Source organism: Eumetopias jubatus, unplaced genomic scaffold (assembly GCF_037043125.1).
Source record: "Eumetopias jubatus isolate StellerSeaLion01/CBP00866 unplaced genomic scaffold, mEumJub1_p1.0 scaffold_10, whole genome shotgun sequence".
Classification (NCBI taxonomy): domain Eukaryota; kingdom Metazoa; phylum Chordata; class Mammalia; order Carnivora; family Otariidae; genus Eumetopias; species Eumetopias jubatus.
The window spans coordinates 120,281,305-120,298,809 of NW_028274816.1; the positions used below are offsets into that span (position 1 = coordinate 120,281,305).

General features: G+C 38.9%; 1 protein-coding gene across 2 annotated transcripts in view; it reads left to right on the forward strand.

Annotated features, from left to right (window-relative positions):
• CCT6B (chaperonin containing TCP1 subunit 6B) overlaps positions 1 to 9,774 on the forward strand; it is a 33,994-nt gene extending 24,220 nt beyond the window's left edge. For both annotated transcript variants that reach the window (XM_028109351.2, XM_028109353.2), the window contains 4 exons: positions 2,194 to 2,327; positions 5,195 to 5,297; positions 9,115 to 9,187; positions 9,702 to 9,774. In XM_028109351.2, coding sequence (XP_027965152.1) covers positions 2,194 to 2,327; positions 5,195 to 5,297; positions 9,115 to 9,187; positions 9,702 to 9,774 — 383 coding nt within the window. The remainder of the gene's footprint in view (positions 1 to 2,193; positions 2,328 to 5,194; positions 5,298 to 9,114; positions 9,188 to 9,701) is intronic.
• The last annotated feature ends 7,731 nt before the right edge of the window (positions 9,775 to 17,505 follow it).

The following is a 17,505-nucleotide window of genomic DNA, read 5'->3' on the forward strand; positions in this document are numbered from 1 at the left end:
CTCATAGAATGAGTTAAAAACATTCTCTCTTTAATTTTCTGAAAGTGTTGAATTGTTGTGTAGAATTGGTATTACTTCTTTCTTTACTGTTTGGTGGAATTCACCAGTAAAGCCATCTGGGCCTGCAGTTTTCTTCATGGGAGAAATTTAAGCTATAATCAATCTTTTTAATAGATACAGGGCTATTCAGTTTATCTTTTTTTTTTTTTTTTTGAGTTTGTGTCTTTCAAGAAACTTGTCTGTTGAGAACATCAAACTGCTGCCCATGAGCTAAATCCTGTTTGCTGCCTGTTTTTGATAAATAAAGTTTATGTGGATACAGCTATACCCATTCTTTTATGTATTGCCTGTGGCTCTTTTTGTGCTACAATGGCAGATTTGAATAGTTACAAAGGAGATGGTATGGCCCACAGAGCCTAAAATATTTAAATCTGGTCTTCTGCAGAAAGTTGCTAATCCCTGATCTAAGTTTTCAAATTTATTAGCATAAAGTTGTTCATAATATTCCCTTACTATTATATATATTTTTAAAGATTTTATTTATTTATTAGAGAGAGCACATGAGAGGGGGGAGGGTCAGAGGGAGAAGCAGACTCCCTGCTGAGCAGGGAGACCGATGTGGGACTCGATCCTGGGACTCCAGGATCATGACCTGAGCCGAAGGCAGTTGCTTAACCAACTGAGCCACCCAGGCGCCCTTTACTATTATACTTTTAGTGTCTGCAGAATCTATAGTGATAATTACCTTTTTCATTTCTGACTTTCATTCTGTTTTTTAACATTGTTCATGTTTATTTTATTGATTACTGATCCAATTTTTATTATTTTCTTTCTTCTGTTTACATTAGGTATCACTTGCTCTTTTCTAGTTCTTAAGGTGGCAGTTGAGGTCATTAGTTTGAGACCTTTTTTCTTTTCTAATGTAGGTGTTTAGTGATACAAGTTTCTTTTTAGGTATTGCTTTAGTACCGTCCCACAAATTTGGATGTGTTTTTGCAGAATGGGATCAGGGAAGTTTTTACACTACTGGTAATGTTCTGTTTCTTAAGGTGGGTGAGAGGTACATGAGTACATTTATTTGTGCATTTATTGTTTGTACATGTAAATATTCTTCTGTGTATATATAGTATTTCACAAGGAACTTAAAAAAGTTTTTTAAAATTACTTTTTAATTCTGGTATAATTAACATACGTGTTATATCACAAGAAACTTTTTAAAAATCTGAATGGGAGGCAAGGATGCAATCACCTTGTGGGTAGACAACTCTTTTGAGCAGTTATGTTGTACAGGGAAGCAGAGGAAAAGGCAAGTAATTAAAAAATGATGTGGGATAAAAGAGAGATTCTTTTTGTGTTGTTTTGTTTTAAAGATGGGTGATTCCAAAGCAAATTTGTTGATTCAAAGGAGAGTCATAAACTTCATAAAAACCGTATCAGCAGGTATAAAAGTCATATCCTGTTGTGAAAATTGATGGTTTTTTAAAATTTTATTTATTTTTATTTATTTGACAGAGAAACAGCGAGAGAGGGAACACAGCCAGGGGGAGAGGGAGTGGGAGAAGCAGGCTCCCCGCTGAGCGGGGTGCCTGATGAGGGGCTTGATCCCAGGACCCTGAGATCATGACCTGAGCTGAAGGCAGACACTTAATGACTGAGCCACCCAGGCACCCCGAAAATTGATGTTTTTAACCAGAGCTTTTGCCTTAGAATAATAAGAACACCTATATTTTTTCCTCAGGTAACAGTTTGGGTTTTGCTTCAGTACAGAAAACAGATACTATAATAAGTCACAAGAATTCTATACCAAAACAATGGCCACATTATCTTGGCCTAAAGTTTTTTTCAAATCAGATACTACAATTAGTTTCCTGTCTCCAAAATTATAAATAACTACCTTTTAAATGTAGTCATAAAGGAATAAGATGAAGGTGGAAGAAATATCTACTCTTCAATGAGATAAGCTGCTTATAGCCAGTTGTCTGTACCATGCCTAATTATTTAATGGTGTGTAACTTCAGGATGCTTCATAAGGCATCTGAGTAACCACTGAACTATGCAACCTACTTTATTTCTGTATATACTTAGATATATTTTAGGTGTTGGCGGTATAATTGAACACAACTTGAATAGCTAAGTACTTTTTTCTCTGGTGTTTCTATCTGGCATGCCTTGCCAATCTTTTCCCTCCAATAGGCTGTGTGGTTCCGGGAGCAGGTGCAGTTGAAGTGGCAATAGCGGAGGCTCTTGTTAATTACAAGCACAGGATAAAAGGAAGAGCTCGTCTTGGAGTCCAAGCTTTTGCTGATGCCTTGCTCATTATTCCTAAGGTACAACTATACTAATGGCCAAAGAACAACTGGTTGGACATAAGGGTGTTGGATTATAAATTGTCCACATTATCTAACATCAGAGTAGAAAGACAGTTTTTATTTGCATTTCCCCATGCAGTTTTGTTTAAGATAGGTTACAGCTAGGTGCAACCACTCTGGAAAACAGTATGGAGGTTCCTCAAACAGTTGAAAATAGGGCTACCCTACGATCCAGCAATTGCACTACTGGCTATTTACCACAAAGATACAAATGTAGGGATCCGAAGGGGTACGTGCACCCCAATGTTTATAGCAGCAATGTCCACAATAGCCAAACTGTGGAAAGAGCCAAGATGTCCATCGACAGATGAATGGATAAAGAAGATGTGGTATATATACACAATGGAATATTATGCAGAATTGTGCAAGACTGTTGAATCACAGATCTGTACTTCTGAAACAAATAATGCAACATATTTTAAGAAAAAAGAAAAAGAAGAAGATAACAGGAGAGGAAGAAAAGGGGAGTATGTCAGAGGGGGAGACGAACCATGAGAGATGATGGACTCTGAAAAACAAACTGAGGGTTCTAGAGGGGAGGGGGGTAGGGGGATGGGTTAGCCTGGTGATGGGTATTGAGGAGGGCACGTTCTGCATGGAGCACTGGGTGTTATGAACAAACAATGAATCATGGAACACTGCACCAAAAACTAATGATGTAATATATGGTGATTAACATAACAATAAAAAAATTAAAAAAAAAAAGAAGGAATGAGATATTGCCATTTGCAACGACGTGGATGGAACTGGAGGGTGTTATGCTGAGTGAAATAAGTCAATCAGAGAAAGACATGTATCATACGACCTCACTGATATGAGGAATTCTTAATCTCAGGAAACAAACTGAGGGTTGCTGGAGTGGTGGGGGGTGGGAGGGATGGGGTGGCTGGGTGATAGACATTAGGGAGGGTATGTGCTATGGTGAGCACTGTGAATTGTACAAGACTGATGAATCACGGATCTGTACTTCTGAAACAAATAATGCAATATATGTTAAGAAAAAAAAAAGAAGAAGATAGCAGGAGGGGAAGAATGAAGGGGAGTAAGTCGGAGGGGGGAAATGAACCATGAGAGACGATGGACTCTGAAAAACAAACTGAGGGTTCTAGAGGGGAGGGGCGTGGGGGGATGGGTTAGCCTGGTGATGGGTATTAAAGAGGGCACATTCTGCGTGGAGCACTGGGTGTTATGCACAAACAATGAATCATGGAACACTACATCAAAAACTAATGATGTAATGTATGGTGATTAACATAACAATAAAAATTATTGAAAAAAAAGATAGGTTACAGCTAAAGCAGGGAAACTTTTGGATAATAGCTCAGAATCCTTGTCAGAGTTTCATGAAATAACTAAATTACCCCTTTGCTTATCTCTGAGCACCAAAAGTTGAAGTAAGTCTGGAAATTTCCTTCAAAAATGGTTCATAATCATAATGAAAAAGTTTAGAACTTAAAATTTAACTAGACTTTGGGGTAGATTTTTATCTTGGTGGTGGTATCCAAAGTATTATCATCACTTTAAATTGTGGTTAGCGAGAACTTCAGGCTATTTGGCACTGCCAAATATGAGCATGCTTTTGTCATTTTCATATTATTACCTACAAAAGGAGAGAAACCAGATGTTCCCTGTATCGACAGCAGGACAGAGAACTACCATTAAAAGGAATGGTAGTCGTTTGCCTTAATCTGGTTGTGAACCACTAGAAACACAGAAGACCATGTCAAAGACGTTATTACCATGAATTAAAATATTAAGAACAGTGCTAGCAAAGTCTCTTTGTTAATTGCTTTAAAATTATTCATAATTTGTAGAATCTTTGAAAATTGGAGATCTATTTTTCTCTTTGCCTGAAACAGCAAAGTCAGTAAGTGATGATCCAGTAGTTGACACAAACTGGTAATCCTGGTATACAGTGATGGTTCCTTTTTACTTATCAGCTGTTGGTTTGGTACTACTTGGAAATAAACCTGGTTTAGAGTGCTGTTATCTCTATTCCTGTTGCCACAGGTCAGGACTCTCCTCATGTTGATGAGGGACACAAAGATCCTGAAAATATGTAGGGTTCCTTTAACAGGTGCCTAGGAAAAGCTAGAAAATGTGTGGCTGAAGGGACGAGAAGAAATACCATTCTACTGATTTTCCATTTTTTAAAATTATTTTTTAAAGATTTTACTTAGAGCACGAGAGAGAGAGCGAGTCAGCACAGGCGAGAGCCCAAGTGTGAGTGTACAAGCAGGGGAGAGGGGCAGAGGGAGAAGGAGAAGCAGGCTCCCTGCTGAGCAAGGAGCCTGATGTAGGACTCGATCCCAGGACCCTGGGATCATGACCTGAGCCGAAGGCAGATGCTTAACTGACTCAGACACCCAGGTGCCCCCTAATTTTCCATTTTTTAAAAAAGTTTTTATTTATTTATTTATGTAATCTCTACACCCAGAATGGGGCTTGAACTCATGACCCTTGATCAAGTCACATGCTCTTCCGACTGAGCCAGTCAGGTGCCCGCCCCTCTTTCCATTTTTTAAGAAATCTTTTGCAAGGAGGGAAATTAAGATAGTGGGGTGGGGATGGGGGACTGTAATGTCCTCAGAATTTAGTGTAATATACATAGGGAAAATGTTTAAGTAAATATAAAAACTGCTAGATACATGAAATAATAATTTGATTTAGATTAAGAATGGAATTCTTCAAAAGGAGATGATTACTGTATTATGAATATGTTTTCACAAGACTAGAGAGAAGAGCCTCATTTTTTATATTTGATATTCAAATATGTATGTGAAGATATTTCACCCGTATATTTATTATTATTTTTATTCTTAAAGGTTCTTGCTCAGAATTCTGGTTTTGACCTGCAGGAAATGCTAGTAAAAGTTCAGGCTGAACATTCAGAATCAAAACAACCTGTTGGCATAGATTTGGATACAGGTAAGAAAGTGAAGAAAAATTAGCTGCTCAGTAAAGAAAGAGGTTTACTACAGTGACCTAGAACTTATAGAAAGGGAGTGGAGATTTGGGTGACTTTAATATTTAAATTTTGGGTGCCTTTAATTTACTTTTGAACTTCTTTTTTTCTTTACTGAAGTTATTTTTTAAAAAATTTTTTATTGTTATGTTAATCACCATACATTACATCATTAGTTTTTGATGTAGTGTTCCATGATTCATTGTTTGTGCATAACACCCAGTGCTCCACGCAAACGTGCCCTCCTTAATACCCATCACCAGGCTAACCCATCCCCCCACCCCCCTCCCCTCTAGAACCCTCAGTTTGTTTTTCATAGTCCATAATCTCTCATGGTTCATCTCTCCCTCCGATTTACTCCCCTTCATTCTTCCCCTCCTGCTATCTTCTTCTTCTTCTTTTTTTCTTAACATATATTGCACTATTTGTTTCAGAGGTACAGATCTGTGATTCAACAGTCTCTCACAATTCACAGTGCTCACCATAGCACATACCCTCCCCGATGTCTATCACCCAGCCACCCCATCCCTCCCACCCCACCCCCACTCCAGCAACCCTCAGTTTGTTTCCTGAGATTAAGAATTCCTCATATCAGTGAGGTCGTATGATACATGTCTTTCTCTGATTGACTTATTTCACTCAGCATAACACCCTCCAGTTCTATCCACGTTGTTGCAAATGGCAATATCTCATTCCTTTTGATGGCTGCATAATATTCCATTGTGTATATGTACCATGTCTTCTTTATCCATTCATCTGTCGATGGACATCTTGGCTCTTTCCACAGTTTGGCTATTGTGGACATTGCTGCCATAAACATCAGGGTGCACATACCCCTTTGTATCCCTACATTTGTATCTTTGGGGTAAATAGCCAGTAGTGCAATTGCTGGATCGTAGGGTAGCTCTATTTTCAACTTTTTGGGGAACCTCCATACTGTTTTCCAGAGTGGTCGCACCAGCTTGCATTCCCACCAACAGTGTAGGAGGGTTCCCCTTTCTCCGCATCCTCACCAACATCTGTCGTTTCCTGACTTGTTAATTTTAGCCATTCTGACTGGTGTGAGGTGATACCTCATTGAGGTTTTGATTTGGATTTCCCTGATGCCGAGCGATGTTGAGCACTTTTTCACGTGTCTATTGGCCTTTTTGATGTCTTTGGAAAAATGTCTGTTCATGTCTTCTGCCCATTTCTTGATTTTTCATAGATGGCTTTATATTGAGGTATGTACCCTCTATCCCTATACCCTGAAGAGTTTTGATCAAGAAAGGTTGCTGTACTTTGTCATATGCTTTTTCTGCATCTGTTGAGAGGATCCTATGATTCTTGTTCTTTCTTTTGTTAATGTATTGTATCATGTTGATTGATTTGCAGATGTTGAACCAAACTTGCAGCCCAGGGATGAATCCCACTTGGTCATGGTGAATAATCCGTTTAATGTACTGTTGGATCCTATTGGCTAGTATTTTGGTCAGAATTTTTGCATCCATGTTCATCGAGGATATTGGTCTGTAATTCTCCTTTTTGATGGGGTCTTTTTCTGGTTTGGGGATCAAGGTAATGGTGGCCTCATAAAACGAGTTTGGAAGTTTTCCTTCCATTTCTATTTTTTGGAACAGTTTTAGAAGAGTAGGTATTAACTCTTCTTTCAATGTTTGGTAGAATTCCCCTGGGAAGCCATCTGGCCCTGGGCTTTTGTTTGTTGGGAGATTTTTGATGACTGCTTCAATTTCCTTAGTGGTTATAGGTCTGTTCAGGTTTTCTATTTCTTCCTGGTTCAGTTTTGGTAGTTGATACTTCTCTAGGAATGCATCCATTTCTTCCAGGTTATCTAATTTGCTGGCATAGAGTTGCTCATAATATGTTCTTATAATTGTTTGTATTTCTTTGGTGTTGGTTGTGATCTCTCCTCTTTCATTCATGATTTTGTTGATTTGGGTCATTTCTCTTTTCTTTTTAATAAGTCTGGCCAGGGGTTTATCAATCTTGTTAATTCTTTCAAAGAACCAGCTCCTAATTTCGTTGATCTGTTCTACTGTTCTTTTGGTTTCTAGTTCATTGATTTCTGCTCTGATCTTTATTATTTCTCTTCTCCTGTTGGGTTTAGGCTTTATTTGCTGTTTTTTCTCTAGCTCCTTTAGGTGTAGGGTTAGGTTGTGTGTTTGAGACCTTTCTTGTTTCTTGAGAAAGGCTTGTATTGCTATATACTTTTCTCTTAGGACTGCCTTTGCTGTATCCCAAAGATTTTGAACAGTTGTGTTTTCATTTTCATTGGTTTCCATGAATTTTTTAAATTCTTCTTTAATTTCCTGGTTGACCCATTCATTCTTTAGTTTTACTTTTGAACTTCTTAAAAGAAAAGGAAATTCTTTTATTTATTCTTTTAGGAAATAGTTTTTGACTGTTTGTTATTTGACTCTTGAGATTCACAAAGAACCTTCTAAGCTTATATTATAGCAGGGAAGGATAGGCAGTAAATAATACCCTTAACGGATATGTTCCCTGAACATTTAAGGAGTAGTAAATTCTATGAAAAAAATAAAAGAACCCTATAAGGATGACTGTGAATGCTAGCATGAGGTGCGGGGAGGGGGTTGCAATTTATTTATTTATTTATTTATTTTTAAATTTTTTTTTTAAAGATTTTATTTATTTATTTGAGAGAGAGAATGAGATAGAGAGAGCGCATGAGAGGGGAGAGGGTCAGAGGGAGAAGCAGACTCCCCGCCGAGCAGGGAGCCCGATGTGGGACTCGATCCCAGGACTCCGGGATCATGACCTGAGCCGAAGGCAGTCGCCTAACCGACTGAGCCACCCAGGCGCCCGGGGGTTGCAATTTAAAGAGAAAGGTGGGCGGGGTAGACCTCATTGAGAATACGTCTATAGAAAATAATCAAAGGAAGTAAGGAAGTAGCCATGCTAGGGAACTGAGGAAAGACTATCCTGGGTAGAGGGAGCAGCCAGTGGAAAAGTCAGTCTCTGAAGCTTTTGAAGAGGAGGAAGGAGATGTGAGAGGTAGTAGAAAGATCATGCAGGGTGTGGAGGCCAATCCAAGGACTTTGACTTTTACTGCGGTGGAATAGGGAGCAATTTTTGGCAGAGGTGTGACATGGCCTAATTACATTTAAAAGGATCACTCTGGCTATTCTGTGGAGAGGAGTCCACTGAACAACTGGAATGGCCATTAACCACATCAGAGAACTGTGGGTAGAGCAGCTTGTGATGGGGGGCAGGTCAGCACTGAGTTTTGGCAAAGTTAAATTCAAAGTGTCTGTAGACTTTCAAGTGAAATAGACAGTTGGAAGTATGAGTCTGGAGCTCAAGAAAGAGCTCTGGGTTGGAGATAAAAACAAGAGTCTTCAGAGTGTATATGGTTTATATCCATAAGACCGGATGAGATTACCTGGGGAGTGAGTGTAGAGAGAGAAGAAAAGAACCCAGGACTAAGTCATTGGCTACGCCAGAATTAAGAGCTCTGGGAAGAAGAGGAAGAACCAGGAAAGTCAAGAGAAAAGTTGCCACTAATGCAAAAGAAAAAACGAGGCTGAGCGTGGTGTCCTGGAAGACGGGTAAAGAAAGACTAGTCAGGAGGCCATGTTAAGTGTTGCTGATGCACAAGGCCTGAGAACTGACCCCTGGATTGGATTTGATAACATGGGGTCATTGTGACTTGGACACTAGTAGTTCTGCTGGTATATTAAACACTGTTAGAATATATAACCAGTATTAACAGAATATATCAAGATTGTAGTATTAAAATAGTTTGTTTTTACTTTGCAGGTGAGCCCATGGTAGCAGCAGATGCAGGAGTTTGGGATAATTATTGTGTGAAAAAACAACTTCTTCACTCTTGGTAAATTCATATTAATAAAAAGAGAAAGACTGTTAGGGACATAATCAGTAACTTTAAAACTTGTCTATTGTTTTTGCCACCCTATAGTGAAAAATGGTTAAGTGTATGAGAACGCATGGTATCCAGTTACTAACACTAGCTTCTGTCACTTTATAGTCCTTTTTCCATTTTACTTCTAGCAGTGTCAGATACAGGAAATGTTTATCTTACTGTTTATTTGAGGGGGAAGGGAAAGAAGGAAGTTTACTGAAATTGTACCATGTGTTTAGCAGGGAAAAGTAAATGATGTGCTAAAAATGAACTCAGATTTGCTGGTATATAAAATCAAATTTTTATCAGCAGAGGAGTTGAAATTATAGTACAAGGGGTGATGTTTGTATTTACAATAGCTTCATCTCATAATACCTCATACAACATCATTAAAGAACAGAGTACTTTTAGTAGCTGGAGATTGCTGGGGGGAAATGATGAGAGTGGGTTGGTAGGCTTTACTCACCGTTATCTTTTTCTTCAGCACGGTGATTGCCACCAACATTCTCCTGGTTGATGAAATTATGCGAGCTGGTATGTCTTCTCTTAAAGGATGATTGATTTCAAAATCAACTCTTCTAGAAGCTGAGATTTAGTGCATTTACATCAACTACCATTATATACCCTGAGCCATTCTTAATTTTTGCTCAATAAAAGCAGTTTATATTTGTTGGCCTTAGCAGTCTCAATAATACTTCATCAAGGTATAAAGAACACGAGAAGTACTTTCACAGTAAAGGAATAGTAATCAAAATATTTTCCCTTAAGAGTTCTAACTTTGGAGCTCCTGGTTGGCTCAGTTGGAAGAACATGTGACTCTTGATCTTGGGGTCATGAATTTGAGCCCTACATTGGGGGTAGAGATTACTTAAATAAGAAGTATAAGAGAAAAAGTTCTAACTTCCTATCCTTTATTGTATGTGTAATATGAAATAATAAGTATTTATTTGGTTTTCATCCCCAGTTCCTGGCACGAGCTTTTTAAACTTTTGTAGTTTCCTGAGTAACAGGGGTGATAGGAGCATTTTTTTGGTTATAGTATTTGGTCTTAGTTTCTGTTTCCAGGCATAAGAGCTTCTAAGACTATTGGAGTCTCCGGAACTAATGAGTGTCTTTTTGTATGCTAATTAGTGACTCTTGATGGGTCCTTAGGAGGGCACCTGGGTGCCAGAGGAACCAACCTTGTGGTTAGAGGGTTAGAACTTTCAGCCTCTCCTTACATCTCCCACTCTGCCCCTCTACCTCTAGGGTAGGTAGAGGGGCTGGAGTTTTACTAATAAGTCATGGCTATGTGATGAAACCTCCACAAAAATTTCTAAACTATGGGATTCATTGACCTTCCAGGTTGGTGAACACATCCATGTGCCAGGAGAGTTGGCCCAATCCAACCCCCCTTGGGACAGAAACTCCTGTGCCTGGGAACCTTCTGGACTCGCACTATGTACGTCTTCATTAGGTTGTTCATTTTTATCCTTTATAATGCCCTTTATAATAAGCTGCTAAATGTGTTTCCATGAGTTCTGGGAACTGCTGTAGCAAATGATTGAACATGAGGAGGGGGCCGTGGGAACCCCTGATCTGTACCCCAGTTGGATAGAAGTGTGAGTAACATGGGTACCCACTACTTGGAATTGGTGGGGCAGTCTTGTGGGACTCAGCCCTTCATCTGTGGGGTCTGCTCTACCTCCAGGTAGTCAGATTGTAGAACACCCACTTGCTGTCTGGAGAGTTGGAGAATTAGTTGGTGTATGGAACCCCCACACACATTTGGTGTCAGAAGCGTTGTGAGTAGGGGAAGCAGTGTTCCCTTAGTAGGCTACTGCAGTTTTCATAAAATAGAATCTACTGGGATTCTTAGACCTTTGGACAACTTTCAGTGAATAAAATATAGAGCACAAGTTTTGAGTATGCAAGTCGGTCCCCGGTTTATCAACTTCTTACTGCCACCCATTCCTCTTATAAATATGACATCACTTTGTGATTATAGCTAGGTTTCATTGAGACCTGACAGTTTATTTCGCGTATAATGTATTACATTTTATCTGGCTCTTTGGTATATATGATCAGCAATGTACACTTCTGTGCTCTCTGACCAGGTGGTTAAATGGAGCAGGTCTCATTTGGAAAGTGGTGGGGGGGGGGAGGCAGTGTTGGCACCAACACTGGGAAATAATTGTTTTTGGCTTTGAATGCAGCTCTTCTGTATCAGCAATAGCTTTCTTGTTTGAAACACTGGAATTAATCTCTTGTACTCTTTATTATCATTAGGCTGCTTGTAGTTAATTTTTTTCCATGGATGCAAGTTGATAAGAGATTAAAATAAGGCAGGTGCATTTAATGGAACTTTGGCCTGTTAGTGCATATAGGAGGTTTATTTAACTATTTCCGGCCTTAGTTGAAAACCTATACTTTTATACCCATTTCCCCCCTGACTTGATATGTCGTCAGCATCTTTCCAAGTTAATAACCATGCTTTTGAGCTATAATTTTTTTGTGGTTACGTGACATTTGATTGTATGGCTATTCTGCGATTTATTTAATTCTGTTTTCAAATTTTTTCCCCACTGAAAACAAACATCTTCCTTTTTAGTTTCTGTCCTTGTTTTATAGGATAGGCCTTTTAAGACATGCATACCATGCATACTGCCAGACTTTTTTCTACATAAAATGTTTAAATTATGAAATATTTTAAATATGCCAGAGGACAGAAAAAATACAAACTCCTTTGTATCCTCCACCTATCTTTAACAAATAGTAACATTTTGTCATGTTTGCTTCAGAGTTTTTTGTTGTTAAATTGCCACCCTTCCCCACCCACACCCCATCATATGTTTTTCCTACCTTTTCTCCCTAGAAAAAGACTGCCTAGAGGTAGTCTTTGATCTTTGATATATATCATCCCCATGCACTTAAAAAAAACCTTTTTATATGTATGCATATGCCTGTAGCAATGTAAAATTATTCTTTTTGGGTTTTTAAAATGTAGAGAAAATATGTACTTTTCTTTTATTTCCTACTTGACATATGGTTTTGAGATTTATCCATTCATTAATTTTAGCTGTTTTTGAGTATGCCAGTGTATTTCTCTACTATAATGTATTGATCCATCAATGGACCTTTGGTTATTTCTAATTTTACATCATTTTAAACACCACAGCATTGAATTTCTGTGTACATGTCTCTTTGGGCACATTTATGAGAGTGTTTCTAAAGATTATACCTAGAAATGGAATGACTTGGGTTTAGCATTCCTCATCTTTATATTTACAAAGTGATTATGCCAGTTGACGTTCTCCCCTGCAATGTATAAAACTATTGTTCCATGCCCCTACAACCTTACTAAGTCTTAGTATTTTTAAAGTTTTAATTTTTGCCCATCTGAAGGGTATAAAATTATAGCTCATCTTAAGCAATTGCCTTGATTACCAGTGTAATTGAACATATTTTCATAAATCTGTTGGTCATTTTCCATTCTACGGAATTGCCTACTCACATTGTTGACCATGTTTTTCATTGGATTTATCTTTCAGATTGGTATATGTGGGGCTCTCTCTCTGTTCGTCTATCTTCTGTGTTTTACAATATTTTCTTCCAGCCTGAGGCATTCTCACCTTTGCAAAGTACACAGAAAAATTTGATACACATATTTTTATTTTATAGACTGAAATTTGTCACTTTTTTCTTTTCATTTTTTTTGTGTCTCTACAAAAATTCTCTACCTCAATAATAAAGATTTTTAAAATATTTTATGAGTTTTCAAATTTTATCACATTTAGGCCTTTAATTCATCTGGAATTTATTTTTGTGTATAGTGTGTGTTGTGGATCTAATTTTTTCCCCCCACAATGCCAACCAAGTGTTCTCAGACTGGCTAATTTATGTTATCACCTCTATCATATATTGCATTCCCTTAGGTTGACCAAATTTTAAAACTTGCATTTGTTTCTGGTTTAAATATTTTGTTCCCTTGGTCTGGTAGATTGTTATTATAATAATATTGCTTTAATTCTTAAAACTTTATAAAAAAGTTTTGATATGTGGTAGGTAGGATGGTCCCCCAACCCCTTCTTTATTTTCTTCAGAATTGTTTTGGCTATTCCTGGATCTCATCTTTTCCTTCTTCCATATGAATTTTAGGATCAGCTTGTTGAGTTATGTGTTTTGATTAAAATTGCAATAATTTTATAGGTGATTTCAGGATGAAATAAATATATAAGTATAAATACACACCTCTTACTCATAAATATTTACTATCCCTTCATTTATATCTTACGAAGTGCTTCAGTTGTTTTATTTTTATTTATTTATTTAAAAGATTTTATGTATTTATTTCGAGGGAGAGAGTGTGAGCGGGGGAGTGGCAGAGGGAGAGGAAGAAAGAGAATCTCAAGCCGACTCCATACTGAGCGTGGAGCCCGATAGGGGCTTGATTCCACAATGGTGAGATCATGACCTGAGCCAAAATGAAGAGTTGGACGTTGAACTAACTGAGTCACCCACCTGCCCCAGTGCTTCAGTTGTTTTAGATTAGTAAATGTTTTGTTTTCAATAAAGCTTTAGATGTTTCCCATAAAAATGCATTGCATCTTTAGCTATATTTATTCCTATGTGTCTCATTTTGGAAGTTATTATGAATAGGATATTTTATAAAAATTGTACTTTTTAATTGTTTGTCATTGTACTGTAGGCCCTTTATGGAGTCTTCATACTGGCTTTTGTATTCCACAATCTTGCCAAACTCTCTTATTAGTGCAGTAGTTTTTCTGTAGCTATACAGGGATAAGTCTGTTCCTATTTTTTTTTTTTTTTAAGATTTATTTATTTGAGAGAGAGAGCATGAGTGGGGAGAGGGACCTCAGGAGAGGGAGAGAGAGAATCCTCAAGCAGACTCTTCGCTGAGCTGGGAGCCTGATGTGGGGCTCAATTCCAGGACCCTGAGATCATGACCTGTGCCAAAATCAAAGGCTGGCCACTTAACTGACTGAGCCACCCAGGTGCCCCATCAGGTAGCATAAATTCTTTATCTGTGCCTGAGCATGAGTGCAGACTTTGGGCTTCAATTTCTTGAAGGAGCCCTGAGCAGAGCAAGTTTCCTTATTGCTTTATTGTTTCACTTGGTAAGTGGGTAGAGTTTGTCTAGCATCATGGAGAGGTGGCCTTTCCAAGGCTCTTCTTTCATTTAGGGGTCTTCAGGGGTGGCCTTGTTTCTGTGTGGGCATTAAAAACTTGACATGTAAACTAGATCTTATTTTCCTGGGCTTCTACTATTCACCTTTAGAGTTTATCACTCTGTTTGGGTTTCCTCGTGAGGAAAATCTCCCTCTCTTTTAAGTTCAGTATAGTTTTTTTTTTTAAGATTTTATTTCTTTATTTGACAGAGCCAGAGAGCACAAGAGGGGGCAGTGGCAGAGAGAAAGGCAGAAGCAGGTTCCCCGCTGAGCAGGAAGCCCAATGCAGGGCTCGATCCCAGGACCATGACCTGAGCCAAAGGCAGACACTTAACCAACTGAGCCACCCAGGCGCCCCTGTAGAGTAGTCAACTTTTAAGTATGTAAAAAAATTCATGACAATTCCCTTAAAAATAAAAAAAAGACTTTATTCCAAGTTTGTTTCATAAACCTCTCAGTTCCAGTCAAAGTTTCATGAGCCAAGAATCGTTATCCCCCTGTCTGCCATTCTCCTAACAGTTTGTTTCTTACCTATCTTTTTTTTTTTTACAGTCCTTTCCATAACAATAACTCTGTCTTTGAGATCATTTTATTGGTACCATCACTATTGCTTTATGTTTTGATCCTTTCTGATAGTCATACATTACTATCCTCCCAGCCTCCCACAATACCACTGCCATCCCATGGTTTTGGCTCTTGAACATAATTCAGTTTAATATCTCTTAAGTATCAAGGTCTTGTAACAATCCATTCACTCTTCCTTTACAGCTGCCTGTATAAATGTCAGAGAAATCTAGGGGAACAGGAATACAATCATTAAGGACATCCCTGGTGGCTCTGTAAATAGACTTGCTTTCCTTATCCTATTCTAGATTGAGGTCTTTAAGCTTATCAGCGAGGAAATCAAGTGCCTCATGAATTAATCTTCAGTCATACTTTTCCTGGCCAGATCTTTAGGCTATACAGAAAGGGACAGAAATGGGAAACTGGAAGATCAGTGTTTTAGAGTTTAGAAGATCAGTGATTCAGTGCTTTAGTGAAAAACAAACATGCCGCTAAGCTATTTCTAAGGATTGCCTTGCACCATAGCCTTGATTATGCATTTTTTTAAAAGATTTTATTTATTTATTTGACAGAGAGAGAGAGCGTGAGAGAACAAGCAGGGGGTGCAGGAGAGGGAGAAGCAGGCTCCCCGCGGAGCAGGGAGCCTGACGCGGGGCTCGATCCCAGGACCCTGGGATTATGACCTGAGCTGAAACCAAGATTCAGACGCTTAACCAACTGCACCGCCCAGGAGCCCCAATATTAGCCTTTTTTTAAAAAGGAGACTTGAGCATCTGAGTTGGGACCTTTACTGAGGGGGCATTATATTTGAGGACTGAGAGGGAAGTGCCGGAGTGCTAATATTCCCCCAGAGCCTACAGGCGGTAAGGATGGTTTTCTCATGACCAGATTTGCTGTCTTCTCCATGCTCAGTAGAGTTCTTGATGGCACAGAACTTAGCTGATGACAGTCACAATGAGCATGAGCAATGACTGCTGTTTCCTTCCTTCTGAGACTTTCTCAACATTTCTCAGTTGCTTAGTCCCAGAATCAGCTGGCATAGCCCTGGGTCTGCTCATTGCCTGGGCCAGGATGGAGCCAAGTGTCTTGTTGGACAAATAGCCTGTGGGCCTATATCTGGCTCCTGCCCATGCCTTGGAGATAAATCTAGTTGCAGAGGTTAAGGAATAGGTTTGGGCCATATGCTTGCCTGGCAGGGGCTTCACAAAAAGCTCAAGATGCATAGGGTAAGGCTGCAAAAGCAGTGAGCTTGAAATAGCTTTCCTATTGTCTGTTCTTCTGTAGCCCTTGAGTTATACGCAAGGGCCATGAGCTGTATGCAGTGTTTGTTGGTGGAGGTGCTGTTGACATATGGGAGGCACCATTCATTGTGCTTAACTGTTCTATCTATTGTAGGATGTTTCCCATTCCCGGCACTCAGGCAGTATACCCCCTTTTCTTATGACAGCCAAGAATGGCCTTGCATTTCCAGATGTCCTCTGGAAGATGTACCACTGAAGAAAACTCCAACCATTCAGGAATCTATCCATTTGTATATCTTTTTTTTTTTTTTTTTAACGTGGTTCTTTGTTTTCACTAAACTTCAGCTTCAAGAAGTACTCTTTTCTCCCTCACCCTTGATCTGGGTCAGAGAATGTGATGGGCTATCCTGTGGGGAGGACAGTGTTAGAGACTCCCTCAGTCATGGAGTTGTCTTTGTGGAACGGGGTTGTGCTGGCAGTTAAGAATGCTGGCTCTGGAACCAGAGTGTGTTAGGTCATATTCTGTCTTGACTATCTGTTAGCTGTGTGACCTGGGCGCAGTTAGTTAGCCAAAGTTTTCTCATCGTTTAAAGAGGGATAATATTACCTACCTTACAGGATTGTTGTGGGGGTAAGTTAGTATATATAACTTGTTTACCCAGTGTTTGGTCCATGTTTTGTACTTAATAGCTGTTTAGCTATTGTTTTTATTACCATCAGTGGTATGTATAAGAGAAGGGTAGTTTGTGACATAAATAGAATAAAATCAACTAGTGACAATAACCTGCAAGCTTCTGGCTTTAGCTGTTAGAGTTCAAGAAGTATCAACATTGCTTTGACAGTAGGACCAGGATCATGCTGCCTGAAGGCAGGTTGGATGCTTGAGAGTTTTCCAGCGGGGTGTGTCAAATGAGTGTTTTCTTTCCTGTTTTTCCACTGAACACACTGTTAGTCTCTACCACAGACTATGACGGTGAAACTTGTGTGGTTTTTTTTGAGAGGGGGGTGGGTGATGTTCCTGAAAGACCATAAGGCCTATAAAGCCATTTTCCCTACAGTGTAGGGAAAGTATTTCTGCCTAAGCACTGCGTGACATGAGCTGAGAGTTCTTTTCTGTCACTCCAAATTAAATTTTCTAGAGATGCAGGCTTGACTTTATGCATACATGTAGGTAAGCTGAAAGAGTATGGTTTCAAGGCACCAAGAATGTTATGGCACTCAAACCTTTCTACCTCCTGTGGCTAAAATTCCAATATTAGCACTTAATTCTTTTTATTAAGCATTATCTGCTTTCTGGGTTTTTGTTTGAAATGCA